The sequence below is a fragment of the Gadus chalcogrammus genome, chromosome 12 (genome assembly GCF_026213295.1).
Source record: "Gadus chalcogrammus isolate NIFS_2021 chromosome 12, NIFS_Gcha_1.0, whole genome shotgun sequence".
NCBI classification, from domain to species: domain Eukaryota; kingdom Metazoa; phylum Chordata; class Actinopteri; order Gadiformes; family Gadidae; genus Gadus; species Gadus chalcogrammus.
In genome coordinates, this window is record NC_079423.1 from 3,703,338 (window position 1) to 3,730,154 (window position 26,817).

Sequence of the window (26,817 nt, forward strand, 5' to 3'; positions counted from 1 at the left end):
TGCATTGTTAACGTCCAACGACCACAACGTCCACAGTCTCAACCCATTTTGCCTATATGACCATTTTGTTCTTGCATAATGCATGATGCATCTGTTTCTAGAGATTAATATTATGAAAGAATTTTGAGTCCAGGTCAATCTGGTAAGGAGAAATAAGCCTAATTCCAGATATTTTAAAAAGGTCATATAAATACACACACAGACTCCTCACCGCTTGGGGGGGAAAGAGTACCTATAGCTGCCTTCGGGCCACACCTCCTCAGCTCCAGACGTCTGGATGGAGGTGGCTCCAGTGCCCGAGGCAGGCAGCTCTGGCTCTTGGTGGTGAGGGGGTCACGTCCCCTGAGTCATCTCTCCCCTCTAAGCATCCGGTAGTTGTTGAGGAGTTTGGTCCTACACAGATTACGGGTTGTCTGCACCGTACCAAGAATGACTCCTGTAAGGCCTGGAGGTTCCGTCTGGGTTTTTTGTGGTGTCGAGTCCTGGTGCATTACCTGGGCCATGGTGGACCCAGGTATGGTGAGAGACAGGATTGAGGTCTGCCTGGTGGCCGGTTATGGTTCCCATCCTCTGGATCATGCTTTCACTGATGCAACAACCATGTTGGATATCTCACTGTCTTTCTCTGTCGCACACGCACAGTTGACAAGTGGTAAGATAGCCACCGAGTTCTGGTATGGTGGACACCATGTAGAAATGCAAAACCATGGAAAGGAAGAACATTTCGAATAATTCAACGTCAACATGCTTCCTACCTCAATTATTGATGAAACTTTATGCATGCCAAATGTACATTTGTAAATAAGTGACTTTATTTTTAGGTATAGGCTAAACAAACTCCCAATTATACATTGACATTAGACTCTACATCCACTGGACACTTTTCTCTTTCAGTAAGTATTATGCATAATTTAGGGTTGATATAACTTAAAATATCTGCTCTCACTTTTCAACATAAGCTCATTGCATTTGGACTTTAAATTAAAATTATAAATAAATGCAGGCCTATATGTTATTCCGGCCGGGCGCAACTGATTTAAAAAGGTTTTAAAATGTTTTCTCTACCCTTGAGTAGGATATAAAATATTTTGATTTTAGAAACTCTTCAGTTAAGTCGTAAGTCGTAAGCTATATTAGATTGAATGTGATATAATTACCAACTGACAATCAAATTAGCGCAGTGCGGTAATTACACCAGCAGGGCGCAGTGAGACTTTATATCTGAATCTGCCAACGCTCCTATTAATATCAATAATAATTTGACGTTATGATAATATCATATCGTCAAATTTCGATATTATAATAATACCATATCATGCGAAGTTTAATAAATGTAACTATGAAAAAAAGAAAGAAAACGAACGATATTTACGCACTTTGGTTCGGGAAGTGACGTAATATAACTTCCGCTTCTTCCGCTCTCTTTTCGTTGAGGCTCAGCTAGTGGCCGGGTGGGTGCAACTTTTGTCCATATTATTTTATAGATTTTAAGGATAAAATAACAGTTGTATACTTACAGAAATGTTCCATTGTTGATCCGTTTCCGCTTATTGTACCGCTACCTCATAGTTATTGGCTGTGATCGCTGGAGTACATATAAATCCAGGGTATTGTACCGTCGATAGGCCGCATGTGGCTAGGCCACGCACTATCCAGTATCTCCTGCTACGGCTAACCACGGCACGTCAGCTAGCGGGAATCTTTTTCTAGCTATACCTGATGAATACTGTCTTAAGCCGATGGTTGTTCCACTTACCTTCGTCAAACTATTTTGTGAAACTCATTTAGGATAAATACGACTTCAGGTTTTGGTGAGCCACATGTTAATCGTGACTTTTCCCAACAGCCGCAAAGATGCAGATCTTCGTGAAGACTTTGACGGGGAAGACCATCACTCTTGAGGTCGAGCCCAGTGACACTATCGAAAATGTCAAAGCCAAGATTCAGGATAAGGAAGGTAAGCGGTCAAAACATTTCTTCATCGGAGTATTGGCTATGAGGATGTCAGTCACTGATTGGAGCTGAACCCTTTCCGAGCCTTCATGGGTCTTCATTATTCTCGCATTACATTGCTGAGTTATTTTTTTCATTATTGTAGCGAGTGGGCCAGCCCACTGTTAAATCTGGGACATACCTGGTCCTCTGCTCTGTCAGATGATTCCTGAAGTTTATATTAGTTTTGATCATGCTTCAATTAATTCCAATAGAAGAGGCCTGTCGTAGTCTCGGGGATTAGAAAGCAGGGTTTTCATGGCAACTACTCAAGGGTGATTTTTTGTTTCGCAGGAATTCCTCCTGATCAGCAGCGTCTGATCTTCGCTGGCAAGCAGCTGGAGGATGGGCGTACCCTCTCAGACTACAACATCCAGAAAGGTAAAAGTCTAGACTTATCATCACCTGTGATCTAATTCAAACCGCAATCTCCAGGTTCTGGTACACAAGATTCTATCCTCTGCTGACTCTTGGCTGGTTGTTCCGGTTTTAGAGTCAACCCTGCATCTGGTGCTCCGTCTGCGTGGTGGCATCATTGAGCCTTCCCTCAGAATGCTTGCCCAGAAGTACAACTGTGACAAGATGATCTGCCGCAAGTAAGCCAAATTGTTTGAAATCATTTACCATGAGTTCTGCCATAAATGGTTAATGACCTGTTTTGATTTAACGAGTGGGATGTTAATGTTGACCCAACATTGGTGTAGTCTTGTAAAATCACTGAGTCTTGACAGAAATCTAGGTTATTTCTACAATTAGTATTAAGTTGGCATGAGGAACGTGACTTGCTTCCTGCAGGATGGGCCTAAGGTAGAGAACTATGCAAGGTGTAACCTAAAATCTGACCTCGGTTTTCCAGGTGCTATGCCCGCCTCCACCCCCGTGCTGTCAACTGCCGCAAGAAGAAGTGCGGACACACCAACAACCTGCGCCCCAAGAAGAAGCTGAAGTAGATTTTTGTACTTCTAGCTCTTCAACCCGTGGTGTGTTAAAATAAACGTTAAAAAAAGATCTTCCTGGTTTACTCTTTGTGGGGGGAGGAAAAAACAACTATCATTCATGGCTTCAACTACTTGGTTGGTCTCCCAATGAGGCATTAGACATCATTTGAGGTATGAGGATTGCTTGTTTTTTTAAGCATAAGGGTTGGAACCCAAAAAACAATACTTTGTGTTAAAGTGTCAGAAGAATCCATAACATTTAATACAGACAATTGAAGCTAAAGATTGAATCTTTTTAATATTTCTGAATTGTATACAAATGTGCATTTCTTATATCACAAATCCAGTACAGTTTCATGGCTATACAACCATTTCACCACTTGTTCAAAGCACATTCAATTCCACCCTAACCTTTAAATCAAGTGTAAATGAACCTGAAGCCAAAAGGGATGTGCATTTTCCAGTCTTCAAGAGCAGAACTTTCTGAAACTAGCCTCTATTCTGCCACTCCAAATAAAGATCTTGTTGCATCTAGCTGGATTTTCTATGCCCAAAGCAGACACGTGACGGACTGAGCTCATAGCATATAAATGTGCTGAAATAAATGTTCAAACCGGATAACTGGTGGCTCTGAGCAAAAACTAGAGTAAAGCTGACAGTGTCCTTGATTTTACCAAAATGCTTTTCTCATGTAGTCTTACTTTGTGCGCTACTTGTACCATAAGACAAATAAAGGCTTGTAACTGAGGTGGTCTTGAAGACCAACTCACAGCATCCGTCCACTTACAAAACTAAATCTTAATCACGTTTCAGTACCTACAAAAAATCTTTACTCAGTGTGCTAGTAATAGTGCTGTACCTTGTTTGGATACATATATTCATAACCCACAACAGCGCACAAGTTCACATACGGGGCGGAATTGTCTAAGCATTGTTGCTAGTACTATTAATATAACTAAATACGGTTGTGCTTTTTAACCCTCACTATGCCTTGGGGTCTGTACTGGAGCTAATGCACAGTGATCTACCCTTTACAACAGCTCCAGGCGTCCCCTGAGAGCCCAATGACCTAGTGCCATCTTTTCTTTAAGATATGATGTGCGTAAACAGAGGACATGACGTAGGAAGACTCCATGTCCAGAACGCTGACTGACGTAAACAAATTAACTTGGCACATTACATCGTCCTGCATGCACCACCACCACCACTCCCTCTATCTCCACCCAGTTTGATCTGCTTCACCCCCCAGAGCAAAGCACAGCAGCTGCATCCCCTGTTTACCAAACCACAATTTCATCCGCAAATGTTCAGAACTCGGATGACAGTTTGAGGACATTTCGCTGCTAGCTGCTGGCACTGTGAACCTGAATGCCTTAACGAGGGAACTTTTCTAAAAAAGGAGGTCAGTGAAATGTTAAGGAACATGAGCAATGTAACAATAACATAAAGCTAGGACTATAAAAGCCAAGTGGTCACTACCAAAAGAGGAGTCGTTTTTTATCATTAATAATTCACAAGATTTCCATCCAGTTCCAAGGTTTGTATTTAAGAATTCTCTGTTTTGAATAACATAAAGACAGAGGTGTTAATGAGAGAGAGAAGGTGTAGAGGCAGGCAATGGTTAAGGGTACCGACCTGTAAAGCTATGCAGACATGTATAGGAACCTAGAGTCCGTCACCCATCTTAGACCCCCACCTGGTTCACATCCCCGACACGCCCTACCCTGGGCTAACATCCCCGATACACTGAAATTATTTAACCTTGTTGATTACAAAACTTGACCGAACAAGGTAACTAGTATGGCAGAGCAAAACTCGACCCATTTGGATAATCAAATATTTATTTAGAGAGAATTTGAACAGCATTCAATGTTACCCTGCTCTGTTGAAACTGCTCTCTTTGAACAACATCCCCCCGCCCTCCATTTCCCTCCCCCACCCCCCTCCACTCTACTCAAACATAACGAACACTTGAACACTTAAATCCCGAGCGACACTCCTGCTTCCTGGTTGTGAGGGCAGAACTCCGACTGTGGGGGGCGCTATTTGTCGATGAGCTTGGACAGGCTCTGCCTGAGGCTGTTCAGGTCTAAGATCTTGAGGTCCAGAACTTGTATGGCCTGCTGGACCTCCCCCTCCGTCTGCTGCCTCTCCTCCTGGCTCGCCGCCAGGTCCGTCTCTGCGCTCTTGACCCGCTCCTCCAGCACTGCGTTCTGCTGCTCCAGCTCCTGCACACATACACATACACACAAACACACGATGCAAACCCAATGACACACACACAATAATATTCACACAAGACACAATGAATCCCGTAGCGATTTAGTCAGAGCTAAATTTCTGATACTTCATGGTACATGTTTCCACGGGCAAAATGTTACACTGCTCCTTAATGACATGTATCTGAAGTCACCTTACGTTCCTAACCCTGACAAAAATAGTTAATACAAAAAACAGATGCAGCAGGTTACATCAATTCTACTTGTTGGTGACTGACACTTATCCAGCTGAATCTACCATAGAACTCCCTTGATCAAAGCCGCTTACCTTGCTCCAAACACTGCACTCTCCAATTTCCTCTAAAGCGCCGAGATCAGTATTAGAGGCATGGCTGCAGAGTATAACTATAAAACACACTGCTCAGCCTTCCGTCTCAAATGGTTTATCCAGTGAATGTAAATGTTGTGTTTTGTTAGGGACTGGGGAGTGAGGAGGACGCTTAGGGAGGGAGAGACGAGGAGCTAATGGAGGTGATATATAATATACATTAGGGCCAATCTCCAGGCTTCCCCTGGGGAATACATCCACCACCTCGTTCCGTCCTTGGGCTCACCGGTGCTTCAAATGTGCAGGGGAAAGCTAAATAAGCAAAGGAATGGTTCTGATTGGCCTCAGTATGGTGCTGCACTCGTTTGCATATCTTCACATGTCTGTTGTTCTGCTCAGCTATCGGTTCACTGGTCTGTCTGATCCAATGTCCGTCTCTCTACCTGTCTGACTGTTTCACTTGTCTACATGTCTGTCTTTCGACCTGCCTCATTGTGTCTTTCTGTTACTTTACTCGTCGGTTTCTCTACCTATCTCTTTGTACCAGTCTGTCTGCTCACCTGTAATCTCTGCATAGCTTCCTCTTTCTCCTGCTCTAGATCGCTGGCATCCGTCTTCTTGCTCTGTAGACTCTGGATTTCCTGAAAAATGCACAGAAACAAGGTTATGACATCACTTCCTTTAAACCTCTGTCTGCTGTGTGTGCGTGCGTGCGTGCGTGCGTGCGTGCGTGCGTGCGTGCGTGCGTGCGTGTTGTACCTGGTCCTTGGTTCTCAGCAAGTCCTCCAGGGTCTCTACAGACTGACTCAATTCTGGATCCGAACCGGCAGACGCAACGCTCTGGGCCTCCAGCTCAGCTACCTGGAACACAGACAGACAAAACAAAACCACACATAATCCACATCATACATAAACACAAAATTAACATATAATATACACTGAAACACACATAATATATGCCCACAGACACACACATTATAAACAATACAAATACCCTTTAAACACACACACACACACACACACACACACACACACACACACACACACACACACACACACACACACACACACACACACACACACACACACACACACACACACACACACACACACACACACACACACACAGCTCTGACCTTCCTACTCAGCTATCAGGGACATAGGCTTCACACATTGTACACACATACCCACAATATACACAACACACACTCACACAATATACGGAGCACATACACTTGGACTCCAAAGTCGAATGACTGCAAACTTAAAGAGTGGAACCGGCCTCATCAGGCTTAGGGTTTTATTTATAAAGTTGAACAGACTAAGACTACTTTCTGGGGCTAGTGGAACCCACCCCAGGAGAACACGGCATCAGAAACACCACAAACATGGCTAGCAGCCAGGCATCTCCTACAGCCTCTGCTGGGCTTATCCGTCAGGACGGGGACAGGAGCTGAGGGATGCAGGGTGTGGGTGGCTAGGGGAGCGGGTATTGTCCTCTAAAGTCGGTCTGTGTCCCTGGCTGCCACTGCAGCCCTGGTCCACTTCCAGAGGAACCTGCTGGAGTCAGCATGGACTGGTGGGGTGGGGTGGGGTGGGGTGGGGCTATTTAGTTATTTTAGCAGGCTCTTATCCAAAGCGACTTACATTGAATTCAGATAAATGTCAAAAAGGAACAGGTAGGGGGGTAGCAATGCCTACAGGTTGGGCTGAGTAAATTGGGGGATTGAACCCAGCACCTCTTGTCTGGGACTCAAATCACATGATCTGACTGAGCTCTTTAGTTCTGGGATTACCGACAGCTGATTGGCTGCACTGGTCTTACATTCATTCCCATTCTAGAAGGTTACACCTTTAGAACATTCTGAAAGATGGGAAGGTACTAGATGGGGACCTTGACCAAAAAAGTAATTGTCTCTCATCTGCATATGAAGATTGAGACACCTATACAAAAAGGGTGACAGACCAACAGGACTTTCGGACGGTTAGACGGACGAGACACAGGCATTACAGGACTAACTCAGACAGTCAGTCAGTCAGATGGGGCAGTCAGTCAGGTGAGCGGACCTGTTCTCGGAGGCGGTCGGTCTCCTCCTGGTACTCTGCCAGCTGCTTCTTCCACATCTGCCCGCTGCTCTCAGCCTCCTGAAGAGCAGACACCAGCTTGGCGTTGCTGTCCTGCAGCGTGAACAGCTCCGCCTCCATGTGGAGCTCACAGCTCACTGACCTGTCAACACACCAACATACAGTTAGTCACACCTTACACAATACACAATACAGTACGGACCTGATAACACAACAAAATACATACCATACAACCTAGCCCTGTGCAACAAATAGCAACAGGAACACATTATTATTCCGCGTCTGAATCATCTCTCACTACAGTGCACTATTCATATTTTGTTGCGCTTGTTTGTAGTGTACAACTCTGGTTCCCTATATAGTCCACTACTTCATACCCATAATACACACTGTTGAAGAAGTGTTCAGCTGATGACTAATTATGCCCTATAACCCTTGGTGCACAGCAATTTTCAGTTATGTACGATCCATCTGGCGACATCTATGCTGAATAGAGTTCGGGCTCGTAGTTACTGACCCCATTCCGCGCATTGTACACTGTAGTGATCTATATAGTGCTCATTATATTCGGATGAGAGAATGAGTGAGCAAGGGATTTCGGACATAGCCATAGTAACACAAGACAACACAAGCACAGTAACGCAAAACAGACAGTGACACAACAGACATGGAAACACAACACCACACATGACAGCACATATGAGTGCACAGACCTAGTTACATGTCATAACATAGACTATTGTAGAACAACACTGTAGATAGGATAGTGTTCTATACAAGATAGTGGTAAAGTACTACAGAAGTGGTGCTATGGAGGCCATTGCCACAAAGGGCTCCTTCCCTCCCCTCAGGGTCCACAGTGAGATTGAACTCCTAAGACTCATGATCCTTTCTGACGGTAGAAGGGACTTGATTATACCCCGGCATTGCAGATGTATTGCGCACATCCCGTTCTCGATTCCCTTCATGGCCTTTTAGGAAAGCAACCTCTGTAACCATGACAACCTGGTGGAATGGCTAAGATATTTTTCTATATGTGTACACTTTTCTTTTTTCATTTCCAGTTCAACTCCCAGAGTGCTGGAGCGTTGGCTGCCCCAGGGGCTGATGGGTAGGACAGGCGCAGGCATTTCTTCCACGCCAGGAAATGCTTGACTCCCAAGTCATTATTTTGGTCGAATGACAACTAGGTTAACCGGCGTCAAACTCAAACTAAAATACTTTCATTATGTATGTGGATCATCATGTCTTACTTGCATGTGCAATGCACAACCTTGCATCACTTCATAGTTTTATATTTATTTTCGTTTTTTCTCCTGGTACTCCAATAATGAAACATGAATGTTATTTTGAAGATAACTAAATTCCTGATTTAGATGTATTTTATATGTATGAATGTCCTTTATAAGCTTCCAATGCAAATTCAAACTGACGACATTCCATCTCTCCTACTCTAAACTCTTAGGATTTTGGAAAAACACTAACCTTCCCAAATTGCGGAATGGCCATCACCACATATATATTTAATAATAAAGCCCCCATATGGAGTTATTGGCATTAATATGATTTTGTTAATTTGAGCAGCAGGCAAATACACTTAGGACTCTACTCACCATAGCAACCATTGACGTGACCATGAACCCCCCCCCATCCCCAGCTTAATAGACTGACTCACTGAGGAGGTTGAAAAATTGACACACATGAGTACACAAACACAAAGATAAACACATTGTTTCCTTTGCTCTGCTGTCTGACAATTTCACAAAAGCTACTTTATGAATGCAAATTAAATTGCAACGTAAAATATAATGCAAATTAGGCACATTTTGTCTATTTGATTTTTATCTCAGCCCTAACCTACGATATTTTTGTCAGCGCAGACGATTTTATGGTAAAGATCTTTTAGAGTTCGGGATCAAGTTTTGTGTGGTTTTCCTAAGCAAGGATCAGTGAGTTTGTAGACGTTCTAAATATAGCGCGGACTGCACCCTGTTCTAGACGTGCTTAATGGGGCTTCCTAATGCTAACTGCCATTATGTCTCCCTGCAGTTGTCCCTGTCCTAGCGTAGCAGTTAGCCGCCGTTACCCACCAACTGCCCGATCATTCCAACTCAAAGGTGCTGGAAGAATATGGAGTAATTTAGTGTCTACAGTCTTCTGGAACAATGCGCCTGAAGACATCAAAATCTTATATGTGTAAACAATATCAATCAACTTTTTCGTTTGATATTCCTTATAAAGCACTTAATGTGAAATTGTCCTTGTTTTATCCTACATATTAAATGTATTTCTGTGACTGATTTATACTGCATCTCTGTGATTCTGAGGTTGACTTGTTCTAAACTCAATTCTTATTCCTGTTGTGCTGTTTCCCTTGTTAAGCACTTTGTATTGCACCAAAAGGGCTCTGTAAATAAAGTTTGATTTGATTCTAAAGTGAAAACATCCAACCACCCAGGGATCTTTTCTCTCCCAGTCAGTTTGGAGTTTGGAGGAACCCAATGACGTGGAAATCTCCATGGTAGCCGAGTTGCAGTGGGCGCTACATTGCGCTGGTATTTATTGTATTAAAGCTGCAATCAGCAATTTTTTACTCAACCCACTTTCTTTTGATTAAATTTGGATGTCTCATGGTTCTCATTAATCTAATCTATTGCAATGGCCAGTAGTCAAACAAATACCTGAGAACCATAAGCCTCAGTCCAAACACTTTTTAATCAAAACATAGTGGGCAATCACCCCAATCAGAGGGGTGCATTGCTGATTGCAGCTTTCATGTAATATTTATTGAATAAAAATGCAAAACAAAATACCCGCTTAAGATTCAGGTCCCCGACTAAACAGGACTTTTTGAGGCACATTTCTAGGGAAGTTAGAACATGATTGAGACTTAAACACGCAGCTTCTTCACTTTCTTCAACTCCAAGCAACGAGCCGGTTGAAAATAAAACGTGACCCCCCCCCCCCCTTAAGTTCCAACCCTGCTTCAACTCAAACACCTCACATGAAACTGAAGCATGTTACCCTTTCAACCTCACGTTCACCCCTGAAGTTTCCGCCTGGGGTGAAGAGCTTAAAACCGGGGAGCAGCTCCACCCGGCTCCTCTGAGCGGATTAGCACAGAGTGGAGTTACCCTTCAGAGAGCATCTTCTTGATGCTCTCCTTCTCCGTGGTCAGCTCCACCTCGGCGCTCCGACTGCGGATCAGCTTGTCCTCGCACGGCCCATTCACCGTCAGCAGGGGTGGGGGAGAGTGGCGGTCCTCAGACAGCTCCTGGAGCCCCGACCAGAGCCAGGAGGGAGAGAGAAAGATGACGGGAGAGAGAGAGAGAGAGAAGGTGAGAAATGTAGAGGGTGAGATACAGACGGAGAGCGAGAGCGAGAAAGTGTTTTCAGCCGCGGTCTGATGTCATTTGTGATTGCTAACCTCAGAATATCCATCATTTTACTTTAAAACCTACAAGTCACCTTACACTGAAGCGCATCAGTATACAGTACTAGACATACTGTGTATGAGGTACAGTGTGGGGCTGGGGGACTGGGGCTCTTCATGCCAACGTTTAATGGAGGGGCTCCCTTTAGGTAAGGGTGAAAACTACTCAACTTCCACTTCCATTGCTAAATGCCAACCTCTCTCTCCCTCCTTCCCTGTCCCTCAGTCTCTGTGTGTGTGTCTGTGTGTCTGTGTGTGTGTGTGTGTGTGTGTGTGTGTAAGTCTCTCCCTCTCTTTCTCTGCGTTTGTGTGAAAGACAGTAAAGCCCGCTAAAAAGGAACCCCTAGATTATTAATCGCTGCTGGATTATTAATATGTTTTAAGAGAGTCTACAGACTCCCTGCCTACATCCTGCTCCATCTAACATATATGAACACACACAAACACAAAATCAAAGTTTTTGCTCAAACCTTCGGCCAGGCTCTGAAGTCAGTGGTCATAAAAGATGCATGGCTTGTGTTTAAGCCAGAAACAAACCTACAGAATTAACACTGCATCGTGTTGACTGAAGATTTATAATCAATCTGATTACAAACAAGTCAGAGACTAATACAAACAATTCAGAGACTTGTATGTATTGGGCTCCCCTATTGGGCTCCCTTCATCCGCGGCTAGTAACCCTAGGTTCAAACGCCTTCACATACGTGGGGATCAGGCCGTATTGCACATAGCTAATGAATATCCCACTGTGAAGGGACTCTCTCGCTTCCCACTCCCTCTTTACTGCATAGCAAGTTAGCTGTCTAAGCCTTGTTTATCCGCTCTACAGACGTTACCTCATCCAACACTGTATAGTTAGCTCCATTAGCCTTGTTAGCCCACTCCATAGAGAAACATAACTGCATTTAGCACCATTAAGATAGCGGTAGCTTCATTAGCCCTATTAGACTTGCCACCGGTGCGTAGAGACTAGAAGAGCATTATTTGTCACAATGCTCTACAATGCGGACGTTGGCAGAGTTCGCTGGGACTAGCAAAGAAGACTTTGATCCGATTCCTGTTAAATTATTGAGGAAGGGAGTTCATGTTAGACTAAAGCAGGGGATTTTAAACCCCCAACCCCCATTGAAAATACATGGTTCTAGCTTTTAGCGGCATTCTGGGTAATGGATCTGGAGGAGGTCAGAGCATGGTACGTTGGCGGTATGCTGGCGTTAGGCTCACCTGGGACAACTGGTAGGAGAGATGTCCCATGATGCATCAGCAGGATCGAGAGGAGAAGAAGAAGTTAAACAAGCAATATGGACATGAAACAGACCAAATGAGACAATGTTTAAATTTGATTAGATACAATTAGATAAGTAAAGAATAGATCTGATTAGCTAAAGTTCATGCAGGGAAAACAAACGGCTCAATATAAGCTTAAGTATTGAATGATGAAAGTCCCCCACCTACTAACTGGGAGAGGCTTAATCCAACGCTTAAACTTGAATAACTATTTAAAACCCTTTTTTTATATTTAGATTTATTTAATCAAAGATTTATTTAACGATGAACAAAGGAATTGGTAGTGCTTTGGTTCACCTCTCTTTGTAAATTCTCAGTTAAATATTAATGAAAGAATTAAATTCATAGCTCCATAGTGGAAAATACAAAATAAAAGTCCTTGGAGTAGAGGCTGGACATATTGAGGGCTCTTCAGGCGACTCCCTACCTGGGAGAGACCTATAAAAACCCTATGTGTCTCCTCCAACTCATGAAACATATTAAATATTCACATTGGTACTGTTTGGCAGCAAGCAGCGATACAGGGTCTCCTTTTACTTATTCATCCATGTGTGTATGCATGCGTGTATTTGTGTGAGTTTCTTAACAGTCCAAGCCACATACAGAGTAGGAGGCGGAAATTCCAATAGCAAAGTTAAAGCAGCAGTCACGTCTTCTCTGCTTCAAGCTGGAACGAAATGCGCTGATTACCTCTCATTAGCTCTACCTTTGCTGCCAATTGGCTAAATCTAATTTAGCTGGGTGGTTGTAGGGAATAATCGGCAAGGACTTTTACTTTAACTACTGCTGTGGACCTGGATGTAGCAGGTTTACGTGGGTCCAGGAAGACTAGGGTCCTTCCTGGTTTATTCATTCGCTGAGCTACAGACTCATCTCCGCCTCACGTTAATATTGATGATGAGGCTCCTTTAGGGAATGTGTTGACGCCATGTTTGTTGAGGCAAATAATGTCATCTATCAGACTTCATATAGTGCAGTGTCGTGACACTTTGTATTCAGTACTGTTGTATCATTGTTCTGTTATAAAGTGCATAGAGTAGTTATGTTATATTATACTGTAGTACCATATACATTACCCTACTACTAAACTATGGTGCTACAGTCAATTTCATCTAGTTTAGTGTGGTTATGTAGTACTGCATATACAGTAGGTACACTTTGCTGTATGTACTAGTAGCCATGTTGTACTGTACAAACTGCAGTGATAATGTTCTGTTGTTCTCTGCGTTTGATACTGTGCGATATGTTTAAGTGACGTGAAGTACCTAGGTACTTAACTATTTTCGTGTATGTTTGAGAGATTAAATTCAAGTATTTAAAAAGTGTACCATTAGAGGGAAGTGTGCCGATAACTTTTTTTATAGCACACTGTATTTTAAATGGATGATAAATAACTTCCTGCCAAGTAAAAGTGGACTTCCTGTCGCCTGGGCCTGGCCTGCAGTCTGGAGACTGAAGCAGGTGAAGTGTTCTAAAGTTAAGAATCCATCCTGACTGTTCTATCTGGAAATCCATACACACCACTGGAGTCTGCTGCCATGTGGTGCTGGCTGATTACACTCTGCGCGTGCGTGCGTGTTGGTAAGAAGATAAACAAAAACAGGGGGTTGTCTGTCTGCCTGGGTAAAAGAAGAGCTCTGTCTGAAGAGAGAAACAGTGAGAGAGAGAGAGAGAGAGATTAATGGATAGCTCACTCCCTCTCCCTTTCCGGTGTTAGAGTTCCAGGACTCACCTGTGGGGCGGCGATGTTGAGCGCAGGGTTGGTCAGTTCAAACCTCTCCTGAGACTTCTCCCTGGCCAGCCGGGCCGCCTCCCGCACTTCCTTGAACTGATCTGAGAACTGTGAGAGCGGAGGCGGGGGAGTTTCGGTTGTTGTTGTAATCATAGTTTCATTAATATTTGATCCAAGCTAAAATCCTCTCATGAGTATTAGCGCTGAAAAATGGAAGATGTGTGATGCATTAATTAAACCAAATGTACACAATGGTCTAGCATGAGATTGACATTCTACGGTGGGAGGTGGTTCCTACCCGCTAGTGTGGCTGATGTTTCTTAACTATTAGCGTTGGTTTCACTTGCTAGCATTAGTGCTAAAGGCTAGCGTGTTTTTTGGTTTTTCAATTCAAATAACTTTTTTTTTCCGTTAGGAACTTCAGATGTGGAGGAGCAGCGGGGGTGTGTCAAGGGTGGGTTTTACATACTATCACTCGTGCTTCCTGCTAGCTTTAGCGCTACTGGCTAGCGTGCGATGTGGTTCGTAAATACTAGCATGGGTGCTAAATGCAAGCGTTGGGCTTGCTAGCGTGGATGCTACATGCTAGCATTTGGGGTGTTGGGTACTACCTGCTGCAGCTGTTGCTCTGTAGAGAAGCCCAGACCATAGACTGTGTTTGCCCGGCTGTCGGCCCACTGGCCAAACTTGTGGGAGGTCTTCGTGAAGGTCATGTTGGGAGTGATGGTGCTGTTGATGATGGCCTGGTACACACACCCGCGTGCACAAACACACACACACACACACACACGCTCAACATACTGCTTGCTGCTGCCACAAATAGCCTTAACACAAATTCACCTTCCACTTCCCGTTCCAGTATCATTGTCAGCTATGTAATACAGATAATGTAAAAACCTTCAAATGTCATTACAATTTTAGACAATTTAAATAATATATCCCCCTTTTTCCCCGCTATGTGACAGTAGCATGTTGAGGTAGTATATTAGAATATTGGCATGGGCATGATCCCACCTTTGTCCCGCCAACACTGATGATGCGGTAGGCATTGCGGTTAGCGTCGTAGAAGAAGGACACGCTGACGGCGTGCTTGCTGGCAGGCAGCCAGTTGCGTTTGGTGGCCGGGTCAATCTGGAACACGTGGGCCTTGGCGCTGAACAGCGGCTGTTCCCTGTCCGCACCGGGCCATCAAAATAAGCATTAAGATGACGCTTTAGCTTTTTGGAATTTGTTGTCATTTAAATGTATTGACGCCATGGAAACAAGCTAAATCATGCTTATGTTAAGGATTCAGCCAGTGACGGGATGAGTAGGGTTTAATGGGATCAGCGACAAACCGTTTATCCAAATGATACAACTGAAGTGGATGTAACTGTTCTGTTGCCTGCAAGACAATTGCACTGCTTAAAAATAAATAAAAACCTACCCTGTAATCCTCTTTTTAACTCCTATTTTTATTCAGGGAAAATGTGCCTTCGGGGTAATATGGACGAATAACTTATTTTCCAAATGGAAGAGACTTCATGATGATTTGATGGTTGGAGAGAGACCACGAGGAGATAAGAGAGAGTGAGAGGAGAAAGCGGCAGAGAAAGCGCTAAACAGAGAGACAGAGAACGAAAGAGAGAGAGCTAGACAGAGAGATAGAGAAAGAGATGGCCAGATAGGGAGAAGCTGGAGGCCAGACCATCTGGGTGAATCCGTTCATTGTGCTGCAGTAGCTGGGCTGTGGGCAGAGTTCTGCGCCAGCCCTACACAAACACAAGCTGCAGGAATTAAAAACGCCCGTACAGCTCCAACACAAGGGCACATTAACACAGCTAGTATATAGTTAGATATGGAACACTGAAATATGTAATTAGTAGTTATCTCTCCCTCTCAGCCATATTTAGTGTTTACGAGCAGAATGCTGAAAGGCATGGCTTTGATGATAGCTTAGGGAAAGGAGAACAGCGGTTCTATGTAGGCCACGAGTCCCACTGAAAAACAATGGTGGGCTGCATTTGGCGGGAATCACATTTGCATACAAACCACAGCTGGGTTTGTGTGAACAAGGCCTTGTGGTGGGAAACGTGGGAAGTGGAGAGAGAGAGAGATACGATGAGAGGCGATGGAGGTCGAGATGGAGAAGAGAAGAGAGGAGCGAAGCCAATAGGAGATGGAGAAGAGAGGAGAGGAGCAAAGCCAATAGTAGATTGAGAGGAGAGGTGAAGAGTGCAGTGGTAAGGAAGATAGGAAAAGGAGGAAAGAGGAGAGGGGGGTTTGGGCGAGATGAGGGGAGTTGAGAAGGGAGGAGATGAAGAAGGGAAGTGGAGATGAGAGGGAAGGAGATGAAGAAGAGAAGTATAGCTGAGAGGGTAGGAGATGAAGACGTGGCGTGGAGGGGAGCGAAAGACAAGATTAGACCTATACCTCCATTAGAACTGGCCACTTCTTTAATCCGCTGTGAACTTTGGCCTTTGTTACGCGACCCTAATAGGTGCGTTTTAAATTCGGATTTCATTCACTAGTTTGTACAAGCAATAAACCACATACTGCCAGCATCTCTCCATCGCCTAGCAACAGCCAGGTTCCCCTTCATCCTAATAAGCTGTTTCTGAGCTCCCTGACATTCGGTTGAGACAAATAAACTTAAAACACCAGTTCCAGTCTGCCAGAAAAAGGTTTTACTAGATAGACGGTTCCAAGTGTCCGATAGTATAAGAATGTGGTTGTACTGGGGTCAAAGTGGAGGATGGTGAATGTACTGGGCAGCTCCTTGTATCAGTAGCAGACTGTGCTTGTATTATGAAGCTCCCAGTCAGTGACCACCAGTAGATGAATATGGTTTTACTGCGACGCTCCCAGTATCCATCAGTACAATACTGTGATTGTATATGGCAGCTCTCTGTTCCCACCAGTACAAGATGTGGGTGTACTGGAAAACTGAGAGTTATGGCACTTTACTATTACACATCCTATTAAAGCCTTGGCAGGCAACCGTTCAGGCATATGATCACAAAGCACTCGATATTAGGTCAGGATATTAAAGAGTGGTTCCTGCAGTATAGACGCCCTTTATTATCAAGCAGCATCTTAATAAAATGATTATGATGTCTTGAAGGATAGCTGCACCATAACTCATAAACTGAAAGTTTAAACATCAACACTGAGTCATATCCCATAACATCATGCTCTTAATGCCATCAACCTTGATTGATAGGTCGTTCAGCTATTGGAAAAGAAGACAAAAGCTGGAATGCCTGTCTGTGTGTGTGTGTGTGTTTGTGTCTGCCTACCTGCGTGCCTGTCTATGCCTGGCTGCCTGCCTTCCTGTCTGCCCTGTTGTGTATTAAATGAATAGTAATAGAATGCACATCTAGTTTACTGTCTATTTCATCCAGGGTCAGATTTACTTTTATCTCTTGGCAAGGAGGTGGTGCTTGACAAAAGCCTTGATGTTCAAAAACATACGACTACTGCACAATGGTGTGCTTTCAATTTCACAACCCTGAACGTGATAATACAAACTTTTCACTCGTTGAGTCTAAAGAATGAAACACATCCACCCACGTCTTCATCTAGCAAGGGTACTCTCTGGTTCCGTGCAGAAAAAGGCGAGAAAATCGAATTGCGGATTAACAATTAGTAACATTGTGAAGTGAACACAAGTGTAAAGTATACCTGACATTTGGTCCTAGTCTGCACTATCTTAAAGCTCTTTCGTTATGCAAATACATTTAGCATTACATATCCTTAGAAGGATCAAAATGAGTCCATATTCTTATTTCACAATCATGCGATCAATTTAAAGACTAGTATAAACGATAGAAAAAAGACCCAGGCCTAGAATAACATTGAGAACTGCGTGTGTGCGTATGCGTGCGAGTCTGCATTGCGTGCGTGCATAGATTAATGTTAATTTATGCAGGTCATGTTTACACCCAAGCCAGGCGCTAATCAGATAGCATGAGTGTGTGTGTGTGTCTGTGTGTGTAATCCATACTAACACTAAAACATACAACTTCTAATTTCTGTTTGAATTACAGTGAATATTCTTTGAGTGAATCATTTTTCTATCCATTTCCATCTTTCGATATCCCCTTGACTCTAAACACAAGAGAATAATCACTGTAATGCATTTCAAAATACACAACCATACATATGAATATTATCACTCGTCAATTAAAAGATAAACATCCAGCCCTAGATGAATCAAAAGTAAAGTAAAAGGCTAAGAAGACATTTATTTCGGCATTATTGGACAATACTGCTCGATTTAATGCAATTGATCCTTTCATATCAGAGTGAACATGATACTCTTTGGCATTGTCAGCCTACAGCAAGCATTACATAGAGTAACACACTAAGACATTTGTTGTCTAGCTACATGTACACACGGTGTTTGTGTTTGCTGACTAATCCTCTCTTACTGGTCACAACAAAGGCACGGTTGCCCATTCAACAGTCACTGGTTTAATTCACATGTTATTGGACAGTTTTAATGTTCAATCCTTGTTTTCTTTACATGTGTGACTTGTTTATGTTATTCCATCTATTTTAATATATTAGCCATCACACACACACACACACACACACACACACACACACACACACACACACACACACACACACACACACACACACACACACACACACACACACACACACACACACACACACACACACACACACACACACACACACACACACAAAATGGAAGGGGGAATGGATGTTTATGGTCTGTACAATGCATATTAAAATCGGGATGAGCAGAACTCCATGCCAACAGATACGAGTCTCGGCAGCCATTTAAGATGGCATTCCAAAGTTCACCGTCTCTGGGAACTTATTTAAAACATAAAAAGGGTCCCCAATAATTTAAACCACCCAAAACTGAAGTAGTAGCTTATGGGGTAGAGCCGGTCTGCTTTGGGAACCAGAAGGTTGCTGGTTCGATACCTGGCTGAGGTGTATCTGAGCAAGACACCGAACCTGGCTACTGCCTTGCATTTCTGACACCACCGTCTGTGTATGAATGGCGTTGTGCCTCGTCAGATCAGTCTGACTAGGTCTCTGACCGAGACGTTTCCATCAATAAAAGGTGCTGCACTGTACAACTGTAAGGATAGTGTATTGTTTAAAAAAGCACTATATGCATGCAATCCATTTACCATCTTTATTTCTCAGACCCAGGGAGTTGTCAAACCCAATCACCAGATGTCCCCTACTCAGTGCCCCAATTAACAATTCCAGGTAATACACCCAAACAATCGCTTGGCCGGTAGAAGTTTCCAATTAGGCGGTTAAAAAGAAACCTTCTAAAGTACATTTTGGACCATAATTATAAGGCTTCATTATAATCATTGTACGACTTCATGGTAAGGCTGAATCGCTAAAGCTACACGCCATTGTCCGTTTAATATGCAATGAACGACATCTGGCCCTCTACAAAATTATCCTTCCACAGATCGCCACATAGCCGTGCATCCTGCTTTTTAAATAAATAAGTGTTATTTCACACATATTTATGAAAACCATTTGTGCATGATTAAAGATTCCAGGTATTTGCATGTGCTTTTGGTTGTGTGGGTGTTTTTTAAGACAGAAAGCTGCTCTCTGCTCTGGTAAGAGAAGGAGAAACAGACTGTAGGAAATGATTCCTGTGTCCAGCTGGATTCTAGCCTCATGAGACAATCCTGATCTTGTGTGTTGAGATTCTGTTACTCTCTCAGATCAGTCAGGCCTTGGGCACGTTGAAGCCTTTTCCAAAAATACAAAAATTAGGGGACCAATCAGTGCTAGTGGGAGGGAGTTTCAGCTCATGTATTTTGCCGAAATAAAAAAAACTATTGCGGCGCTGTAGGAAAGCGTTGCATTCAAAAAGTTTTGGTCCGAAATAGACTGAATAGTAACATTGAAAGATTAACAGAATTCTGTAAAGAAGGCTTACCTCAAATTAATCATGGTTTTTTTGATCAATGAACATATTTGAAAAAAATCACTGCCCAGCCAAGGTAAGACTGATATTCATTGCGAAACGCAAACGTGAATTTTTGATGAGGCTGATGAGGATGAGAATACTGGGTTCATTAAGAGCTATGCACTTCAAGGGACACGCAGTTTAAGGGATACCTTAAACTGCATGATCTGGACCCAATTCTCAACTGACTGATGTTAGCATTGTGATTTGTAGCATTCTGCTGATAGCATTCCACTGCTGGCCACGTGCTGCAGCCCCAATCTGCAAAATGATACCCCGCACATACCACAGCAACAGAGCCCGGTTGGGGAAAACTAGCTCCAATATTTTCGACAACAATGTCACATTATCTGAAACACATTTTTGCCACGTCACCAAGATGGGTTACGGTGTTGGCAATGTCCCAAACATCAGATGCAAGATACCCACAGCAACAAGCAGAGATTATCTCAAGGTAATGCTTCAGAGTGTGAGCTCTCCAGGACTCAGTCAAGGTCAGCTGCTTAAAAAAAATAAAAGAGGTGTCTGGCGGGCGACTAGAAAGGGAGAGAGAGTGAGAAAGAGAGAAATGTTTCTACTCTCAAGTCAAGACAAAATATCTTGCTGATGAAAATTTCTAAGAAGTGATCTTCTATAAAAAGAAAGAGGAGGGTTGGGGGGGGGAAGTCCAGTCAAATACAATTACTCTTGAATGAATAAAATCAATGAATAAAATCCTTCATTAATTCTGCACTTCAGGGTCCGATTGTGATGTACCGCATTCCACACTAGTATCCTCCTACCCAGGAAGCCTTTTGACTCAATTAGCCAGACACAAAACCACTGTTCTGCAGTCACACTGGGGTAAATAGACCGCAGCTTATACCCTACAGCCCAACTAAATACTTCCACGGGTCAAAACCTCCGACCATGCCAAGGGCCCAGGTTCAGGGTGAGTGTGCACAGAACAGATACCCCCACCACGGAAAAGTATTTGGCATGGCAACCAAGGAGATATCTAGTGAGTTGACAGCATGTAAGCCTCGACTGTAAGAGGCGGGTGTCGAGTGGAGGAGGAGGAGGAGGGCAAGATATGCAGTGAAGGGGACCTGGAAGGAAGCGGCAGGGGTACCGGTCTCGCTGAAGAGGATACATTTTTATTCGTTGGCCAGCTCTCCTCTGCTGTTATAGAAAACAGTGGAAATTGATAGATAGAAAGTCAGGAAGACAGACAGGGTAAGAGACAAAGACCCAACTTTGAACAGGTGCCATAACAGTGTTCTGCCACACATATCCATGAGGAACCAAACACTAATTTAAACTGCAGTGCAGCGCCATCTCTGGATTAAGTTGTTGATTTGCGCAGGTGACATCACCAGGCACTAAAGCCAATCAGCAATTACAGTAGCATATTTCTAAAAACCTTATCCTCACAACAAACACTGGTGGTTTATTATTTATTATTATTTTAAATAACAGTCTTGATGGCCCATGTTATTCAACTTTAATCAAGGAGCAGACTGCTCTGAGTTCTGGTGTCCACTTTGGTCCAACACACATAAGGACAGTTTGGCGGCTGCAAGTGTTGTAGAGTAGAAGAACCGATCTGTGAGCTGTTTTTGTGATGCAGGAGCTGTCGTTTTCTCCCTCTCATCGCACACTGCATTACAAAAAAGGGGCCTTCTGTCTACAAGACAAGATTGGTGTACATCTATAATTCAACGAGGCGATACGGATCTTTGGGCGCTAACTATTTGATGTTCACGATGATCTTGCAGGAGTGCTTGTAACTGCGATTCATGAGGGCATTTAATAACACTGCTCTTACCAAGGCAACCGGAGTAAGTGAATAAACGCAGGCATTGCCAGGAGTGAGTGGCGTGTTGAAGCTGGCTATTTTCCAGGTATTTCAAGAGTAGTACAGTAGTAGTTCTAAATACTTGGCTCCTGCTCCGCTCTCAGTTCCCATTAAATGGGCGCCAGCTGACGAGTTGCAGTGTTGTCACCACAATACGGGTCACTGCTTTCTTCCTCTTAATGTGTGTATCCTGCTATAAAAGGGACCACATCACCAACGGCTTAAGGATTCCGCTTGTTATTTCGTATATGCAATGTAAAAAAAATGTGTTAAGGCGATCCTCTCTTGACCACAAATACCAGGGTCGAAAATAAATTAGATCCAAACCATTATCGATGCTGAATTCGTGAAAGTAGGTCACAGTGGGGAGCAAAACACAACATGGCCATAACAACACGACCTGGCATAAGAAACTGTTAATATGCGATTTTGCCCTAAATCGTTCATGTTAATTAAAAGGAAAACAATTCTGTAGAAATGGCCGAAGCAACTCCACTTGTCATTGTTTTCACGGTAGGCTATGTACTTTCATTAAAAGCAGATGGTTGTTCAGACGAAGCCAAACTAAAAAGGGGCTAAAACGAAAGTTTTTGTTTTGACACGTCTCGGGTTTCCCTCAGAGGCAACTCAATATCAGTGGAGGGAGGCTGAACTCACCCCATGCTCGGCATCGATCCCGCTTCTCTGCTGCGTTTTGAGTCCCAATCGTCCTCCGGCCGGACAAGATTCACTCACTTTCACCTCCAAGTAAACTCCAGCGCCCTCCTGCCGCCTGATCACTTCATTAAATGCACATTCCCCAAACTATGCAATCTGTTGAGTCGGATCACTTCCGATCAAATTCTTCCCTTTCCCCCCCAAAAAGTAGTACTTAAACCAATTTTAGTTAAGCCTAGTAGTCGTCCTCCCTTTGTCCTCGGTTTTTGCATCAAACACCGTTTTGTTTCACCCTCCGATGAACACTGGATCCTTCTGGTATTTCCAGGGACACATTAAAAGCTTCGATCCGGAGAGAAAAGCGAGCCAAGAAACGCGGTCCTGTGCGCTCCGTGCTCGGTGTCTCGTCAAAGCCCTTCTCTCCACTTCTGTCGTGTTGCTGCTCGGTCAGATATGATCCAGGATCTCAAGGAGCCCCTGCCTCTCAAGCTCACAACGGGAATCCAGGGGCCTCTGGGTCGCCCTCTGGTGGCCTCACACCGTTACACAAATATATAACCCGTCCAACTTCCTATGTCAGAGAATACGAAATATAATTTACTGAATTAGCCCGGGGCTGTCGTATAAACTCTATCCGGGTTATGAGATTTCAGAAATATAGTAGGGCAGAAGCTTAGAGCGATCATGTATACAGAGACATAACATAATCCAAATGGATGCTTGGTAAATGCTTTGGCAAATCGTGTAATGGATTTAAAAGCACATCAGGACTTGCCTCTGTTTATCTGATGGCGTGTCAGTTAACATCGATTATGCTTTTTCCTCTCATTTAATTAATTCCAGTGTCCGTCGTTTTCCCTCTGGGGCCAGATATTCTGATCCAAATGATGATTTGGGGTGTAGAATCAACACAGATTTGTCTCTATCTGGATAGTATATTTGATGCCTCATATGTCTCTCTGCGCACGAATAATGTTCAGTGGCCTGATAAGAAATCTCCGCCTGAGTGCGTCAGTGTGCAATGTGTATGTGCATGTGCACGCCACCCTAGAATAGATCTGTGATACATCTAAACGACTTTCACGTTTGTCTAAAGGGCACGGCGCAGGCCAAGGCAATTTGCTGCAAAGCCGGAGAAAAATCTGCGATTCCTGGTGGAGGACAAATCTGCCTGGATTTGCTATTAATCAAAGCTGACAGTCAGGTGGTGCACAAAGGACAGGGCCACATATGGCTCCTGCAGAACCCCCGCACGCGCGCGGGCACACACACACACACACACACACACACACACACACACACACACACACACACACACACACACACACACACACACACACACACACACACACACACACACACACACACACACACACACACACACACACAATTACTGACCCATACTCCGACCCAGCAACAACCTGGGGAAAAAGGAGGCCAACTTTACAGAAGAATGGAATAAACACATAATTAAAAGCAAAAATAAACTAGGCACCCCATTAAGATAATGTAAAGTCGTTAGGCTATTTAATTGCATACAACACACTGGTTGACAAGACAGTCACTTTAATCCATAAATTCTCACAAGGGGAACAATGAACTCTCCATAGCCCAATGGAGAAGTAATCTTTGGCAAGGGTCGCATAAATAGGGGCCCCTATCTGCAACTGGCCTCGTGTCGGATTGGCGGCCCATAAAACAATAACAAAAATTGTGAATTGAATGTAAAAATCAACAGTAATATGTTTTTATTTTTATTTTAATAAATGAAAGATACCTGATGGAACATGACTCGTGAATCGGAACACGGTAAGAAATGATGGGTCGAAATTCATATAGCCTATCAGAATCAATTATTGATGAAATGGTGGGGGAGGGGTTTCAGGGGGCTGCATGTATGTAGGGTAGGCTTATTGTTTGAGTGGTGTTAAACAAGCATGTTCACTCCACAAGGCGTTTCGTTGATGCAAGGGAATGTATCTCTGCTTTACTCCCACAACTAAACTAAACTGTCATAATGTCCGGAGAAATAAAACCCAACATAAAAAATGTGGAGCATTTCTGACCATCTCTGAACACAACACTTCTTTGTTTGATAGCCGTTAAGGCCCTGACTTTAACCCTCACTCTTTCTGTATTAATCATGATCATGTGATGCATCTTGAGTAGCCTTCAGGGCGTTGCCCTGATAAAGACAGTTGTCATTTGGAGAAAAAAAAAAATGATGACGCTTCAACTACACAAAATCATAATTGTAATCCCTTATGTTATCCAAGTTACAACATGTAGGTCTATGTATGTAGACCATATAACGGGTGATTCAAACTGGACAGGGGTTCGCTAAGAAAACAGTGCCATACAGAGCCTCCCTGTTCAGCAAACAGCGTGCTGGGACAGATCTCGGTCAATCCAGGACGAAGCGGTAAAAACATAGTCAGTAGGGGAGTATATTATAATGTTATTATTCCGGACCGCCCACACAATGAGTAATGTATAGAAGTAGAGTCGATTGGATTTTTGTTTAAATTTTTTATTATTATAGCCCACTAAACCAGACAGAGAAAGAGTCTGGGGAGAGAGAACCTATCAGAAAGCGGGTGTTGGCGATACATGTATTACGTCATCAGCAGGCGACTGTTTAAAGTTTAGCCACGAGGATGTGTTTTTAGCATTCGACAAGGTGATTTTCTATTAGAACAAACCACCAAGAAGCAGACTTGTATACAAAAGTTGGCCAAGGAAACGTCACCATGTCGGATTTCTCCTCGCTTGGCCTGGCCGACTGGCTGATTAAGCAGTGTAAACAACTAGGAATAAACAAACCCACTCCTGTCCAGGAGAACTGCATGCCACCCATTCTCGAAGGCAAGTCCGCTCTTTTATTTCCTAAAGTCTGTGGTTCAGACCCCACAGAGGCACATTTTCCAATCATGTAAATAGTTGGAAATCGATGTTTAAGAGATGTGTTGTTCAGGTCGGGACTGTTTGGGCTGCGCCAAGACGGGCAGTGGAAAGACTGCTGCGTTCGTCCTGCCGGTGCTACAGAAACTATCCCAAGACCCCTACGGTATCTTCTGCCTGGTCCTCACACCCACCAGGTTGGCACCTCCGCAAGAAATTACTTCTCCAACAAAGCAAATCATGACCGACATTAATTACTAAGGATAATTAGTTATTAGCACAATATAAATGTGTTTAACAGGTAGCTAACACATGGCTGATCATAAGTTATAGAAAGGAAGCATTACTTCTCTACAAATGACATATTCTACTGTAGTCGTCCTCCCCTTAATGGGGATGTGGTTTGTTTGGCAGGGAGCTGGCATATCAGATCGCAGAGCAGTTCCGGGTCATTGGCAAGCCCCTGGGCCTGCGGGACTGCATCGTCGTGGGTGGGATGGGTAAGTGGTTCCACTTGAACCCATAACCTGCTCCAGAACCATGACTTATTCATGCCCCAGAAAAGTTAACGTAAGAGGTAGAAATGCATTAATGACTGTATTATGCCACCATTAACTAAATTAGCAGACATTAAAATCCACATTAAAAAAAGACACATTAAATCCAAAGAGACTTAGATTTACACCCAAGTCATTAAGGAGCCGACTAGGGCATCTTGCCCCGGGATGCCTACTGGTAGACTGGGGTTTCAGGAGTCAAACACCCTTACCACCAGTCTATCCTATCTCTCCCCATAGCAGTACATTCTAACTCATCATTACGATGACTTATCCCACCGGCAACAACTGACCATTATGTTGCATCATCAGACATGGTGACACAGTCCTTGGAGTTGTCGCGGCAACCTCACGTTGTCGTGGCGACACCGGGAAGATTGGCGGACCACATCCGTAGCTCCAACACCTTCAGCCTGAAAAGGATACAGTTTCTGGTAAGAGTCGCTCTCTAGGACCCTAGCTCCCGCTTGAGCATTAGTGTATAACTGTCTATACAGGTCAGTGTGTGTGTGTGCGTGCTGTGCGTCTTTAGATGTGTCCGTGTTGCTCTGAGGGGTGTACGGTGTAGAAAGTACACCGGTGTGAATTTTATGCTATGGTATGGATTTTGACGTTTCCGTGTGACCGGTAGACAAAGTGTTGTGTGTGTAATGCGTTACAAAGTAATTGGCGCAATGTTACTTTTCCCAGGGACATGTTTGACAGCGATACTGCATTCTCAGGCAGTATGCTATTGTCATGGATGCAGATTCGCCTGCGTGCTTTGCATTTTCCAAAGCCAGTCCACAAAAAAAAGCCAGCGGTGGAACAAGATTTCCAACGCCGTCATTGTTTACCTGAATAACTTGTAAGGACATGGTTTCCTTTTCAAATGTCGATAGAAAGGGCT

At 43.7% G+C, this 26,817-nt stretch overlaps 3 protein-coding genes across 3 annotated transcripts; 2 read left to right on the forward strand and 1 right to left on the reverse strand.

Annotated features, from left to right (window-relative positions):
• The first annotated feature begins 1,355 nt into the window (after positions 1 to 1,355).
• Positions 1,356 to 3,000, forward strand: uba52 (ubiquitin A-52 residue ribosomal protein fusion product 1). The gene is made up of 5 exons (XM_056603582.1): positions 1,356 to 1,451; positions 1,847 to 1,957; positions 2,287 to 2,373; positions 2,486 to 2,588; positions 2,849 to 3,000. The coding sequence occupies exons 2-5, from the start codon at positions 1,855 to 1,857 to the stop codon at positions 2,940 to 2,942; spliced, it is 387 nt and encodes a 128-aa protein (XP_056459557.1). The 5' UTR covers positions 1,356 to 1,451; positions 1,847 to 1,854; the 3' UTR covers positions 2,943 to 3,000.
• Positions 3,001 to 4,866: 1,866 nt separating this feature from the next.
• Positions 4,867 to 22,974, reverse strand: LOC130393019 (homer protein homolog 3-like). Its single transcript, XM_056603581.1, has 10 exons — positions 22,471 to 22,974; positions 15,029 to 15,185; positions 14,626 to 14,757; positions 14,015 to 14,122; positions 12,220 to 12,228; positions 10,697 to 10,836; positions 7,545 to 7,704; positions 6,237 to 6,338; positions 6,038 to 6,118; positions 4,867 to 5,158 (listed from the first exon to the last, which is right to left on the reverse strand). Exons 1-10 carry the CDS (start codon positions 22,482 to 22,484, stop codon positions 4,973 to 4,975), a joined length of 1,089 nt encoding a protein of 362 aa, XP_056459556.1. The 5' UTR covers positions 22,485 to 22,974; the 3' UTR covers positions 4,867 to 4,972.
• A 2,019-nt stretch (positions 22,975 to 24,993) lies between these two features.
• ddx49 (DEAD (Asp-Glu-Ala-Asp) box polypeptide 49) lies at positions 24,994 to 26,380 on the forward strand. Its single transcript, XM_056604119.1, has 4 exons — positions 24,994 to 25,335; positions 25,445 to 25,568; positions 25,786 to 25,871; positions 26,241 to 26,380. The coding sequence occupies exons 1-4, from the start codon at positions 25,221 to 25,223 to the stop codon at positions 26,378 to 26,380; spliced, it is 465 nt and encodes a 154-aa protein (XP_056460094.1). The 5' UTR covers positions 24,994 to 25,220.
• Positions 26,381 to 26,817: the final 437 nt, after the last annotated feature.

Coding starts and splice junctions, on each gene's coding strand:
- uba52 (XM_056603582.1), top strand. CDS start 1,855: ATGCAGATCTTCGTGAAGACTTTGACGGGGAAGACCATCACTCTTGAG. Junction 2,374..2,485: donor AGACTACAACATCCAGAAAG/GTAAAAGTCTAG, acceptor TTCCGGTTTTAG/AGTCAACCCTGCATCTGGTG. Junction 2,589..2,848: donor GACAAGATGATCTGCCGCAA/GTAAGCCAAATT, acceptor TCGGTTTTCCAG/GTGCTATGCCCGCCTCCACC.
- LOC130393019 (XM_056603581.1), bottom strand. Junction 6,119..6,236: donor TGCTGAGAACCAAGGACCAG/GTACAACACGCA, acceptor TGCATTTTTCAG/GAAATCCAGAGTCTACAGAG. Junction 5,159..6,037: donor AAGCTATGCAGAGATTACAG/GTGAGCAGACAG, acceptor GTATGTGTGCAG/GAGCTGGAGCAGCAGAACGC.
- ddx49 (XM_056604119.1), top strand. CDS start 25,221: ATGTCGGATTTCTCCTCGCTTGGCCTGGCCGACTGGCTGATTAAGCAG. Junction 25,569..25,785: donor CTGGTCCTCACACCCACCAG/GTTGGCACCTCC, acceptor TTTGTTTGGCAG/GGAGCTGGCATATCAGATCG. Junction 25,872..26,240: donor CATCGTCGTGGGTGGGATGG/GTAAGTGGTTCC, acceptor TTGCATCATCAG/ACATGGTGACACAGTCCTTG.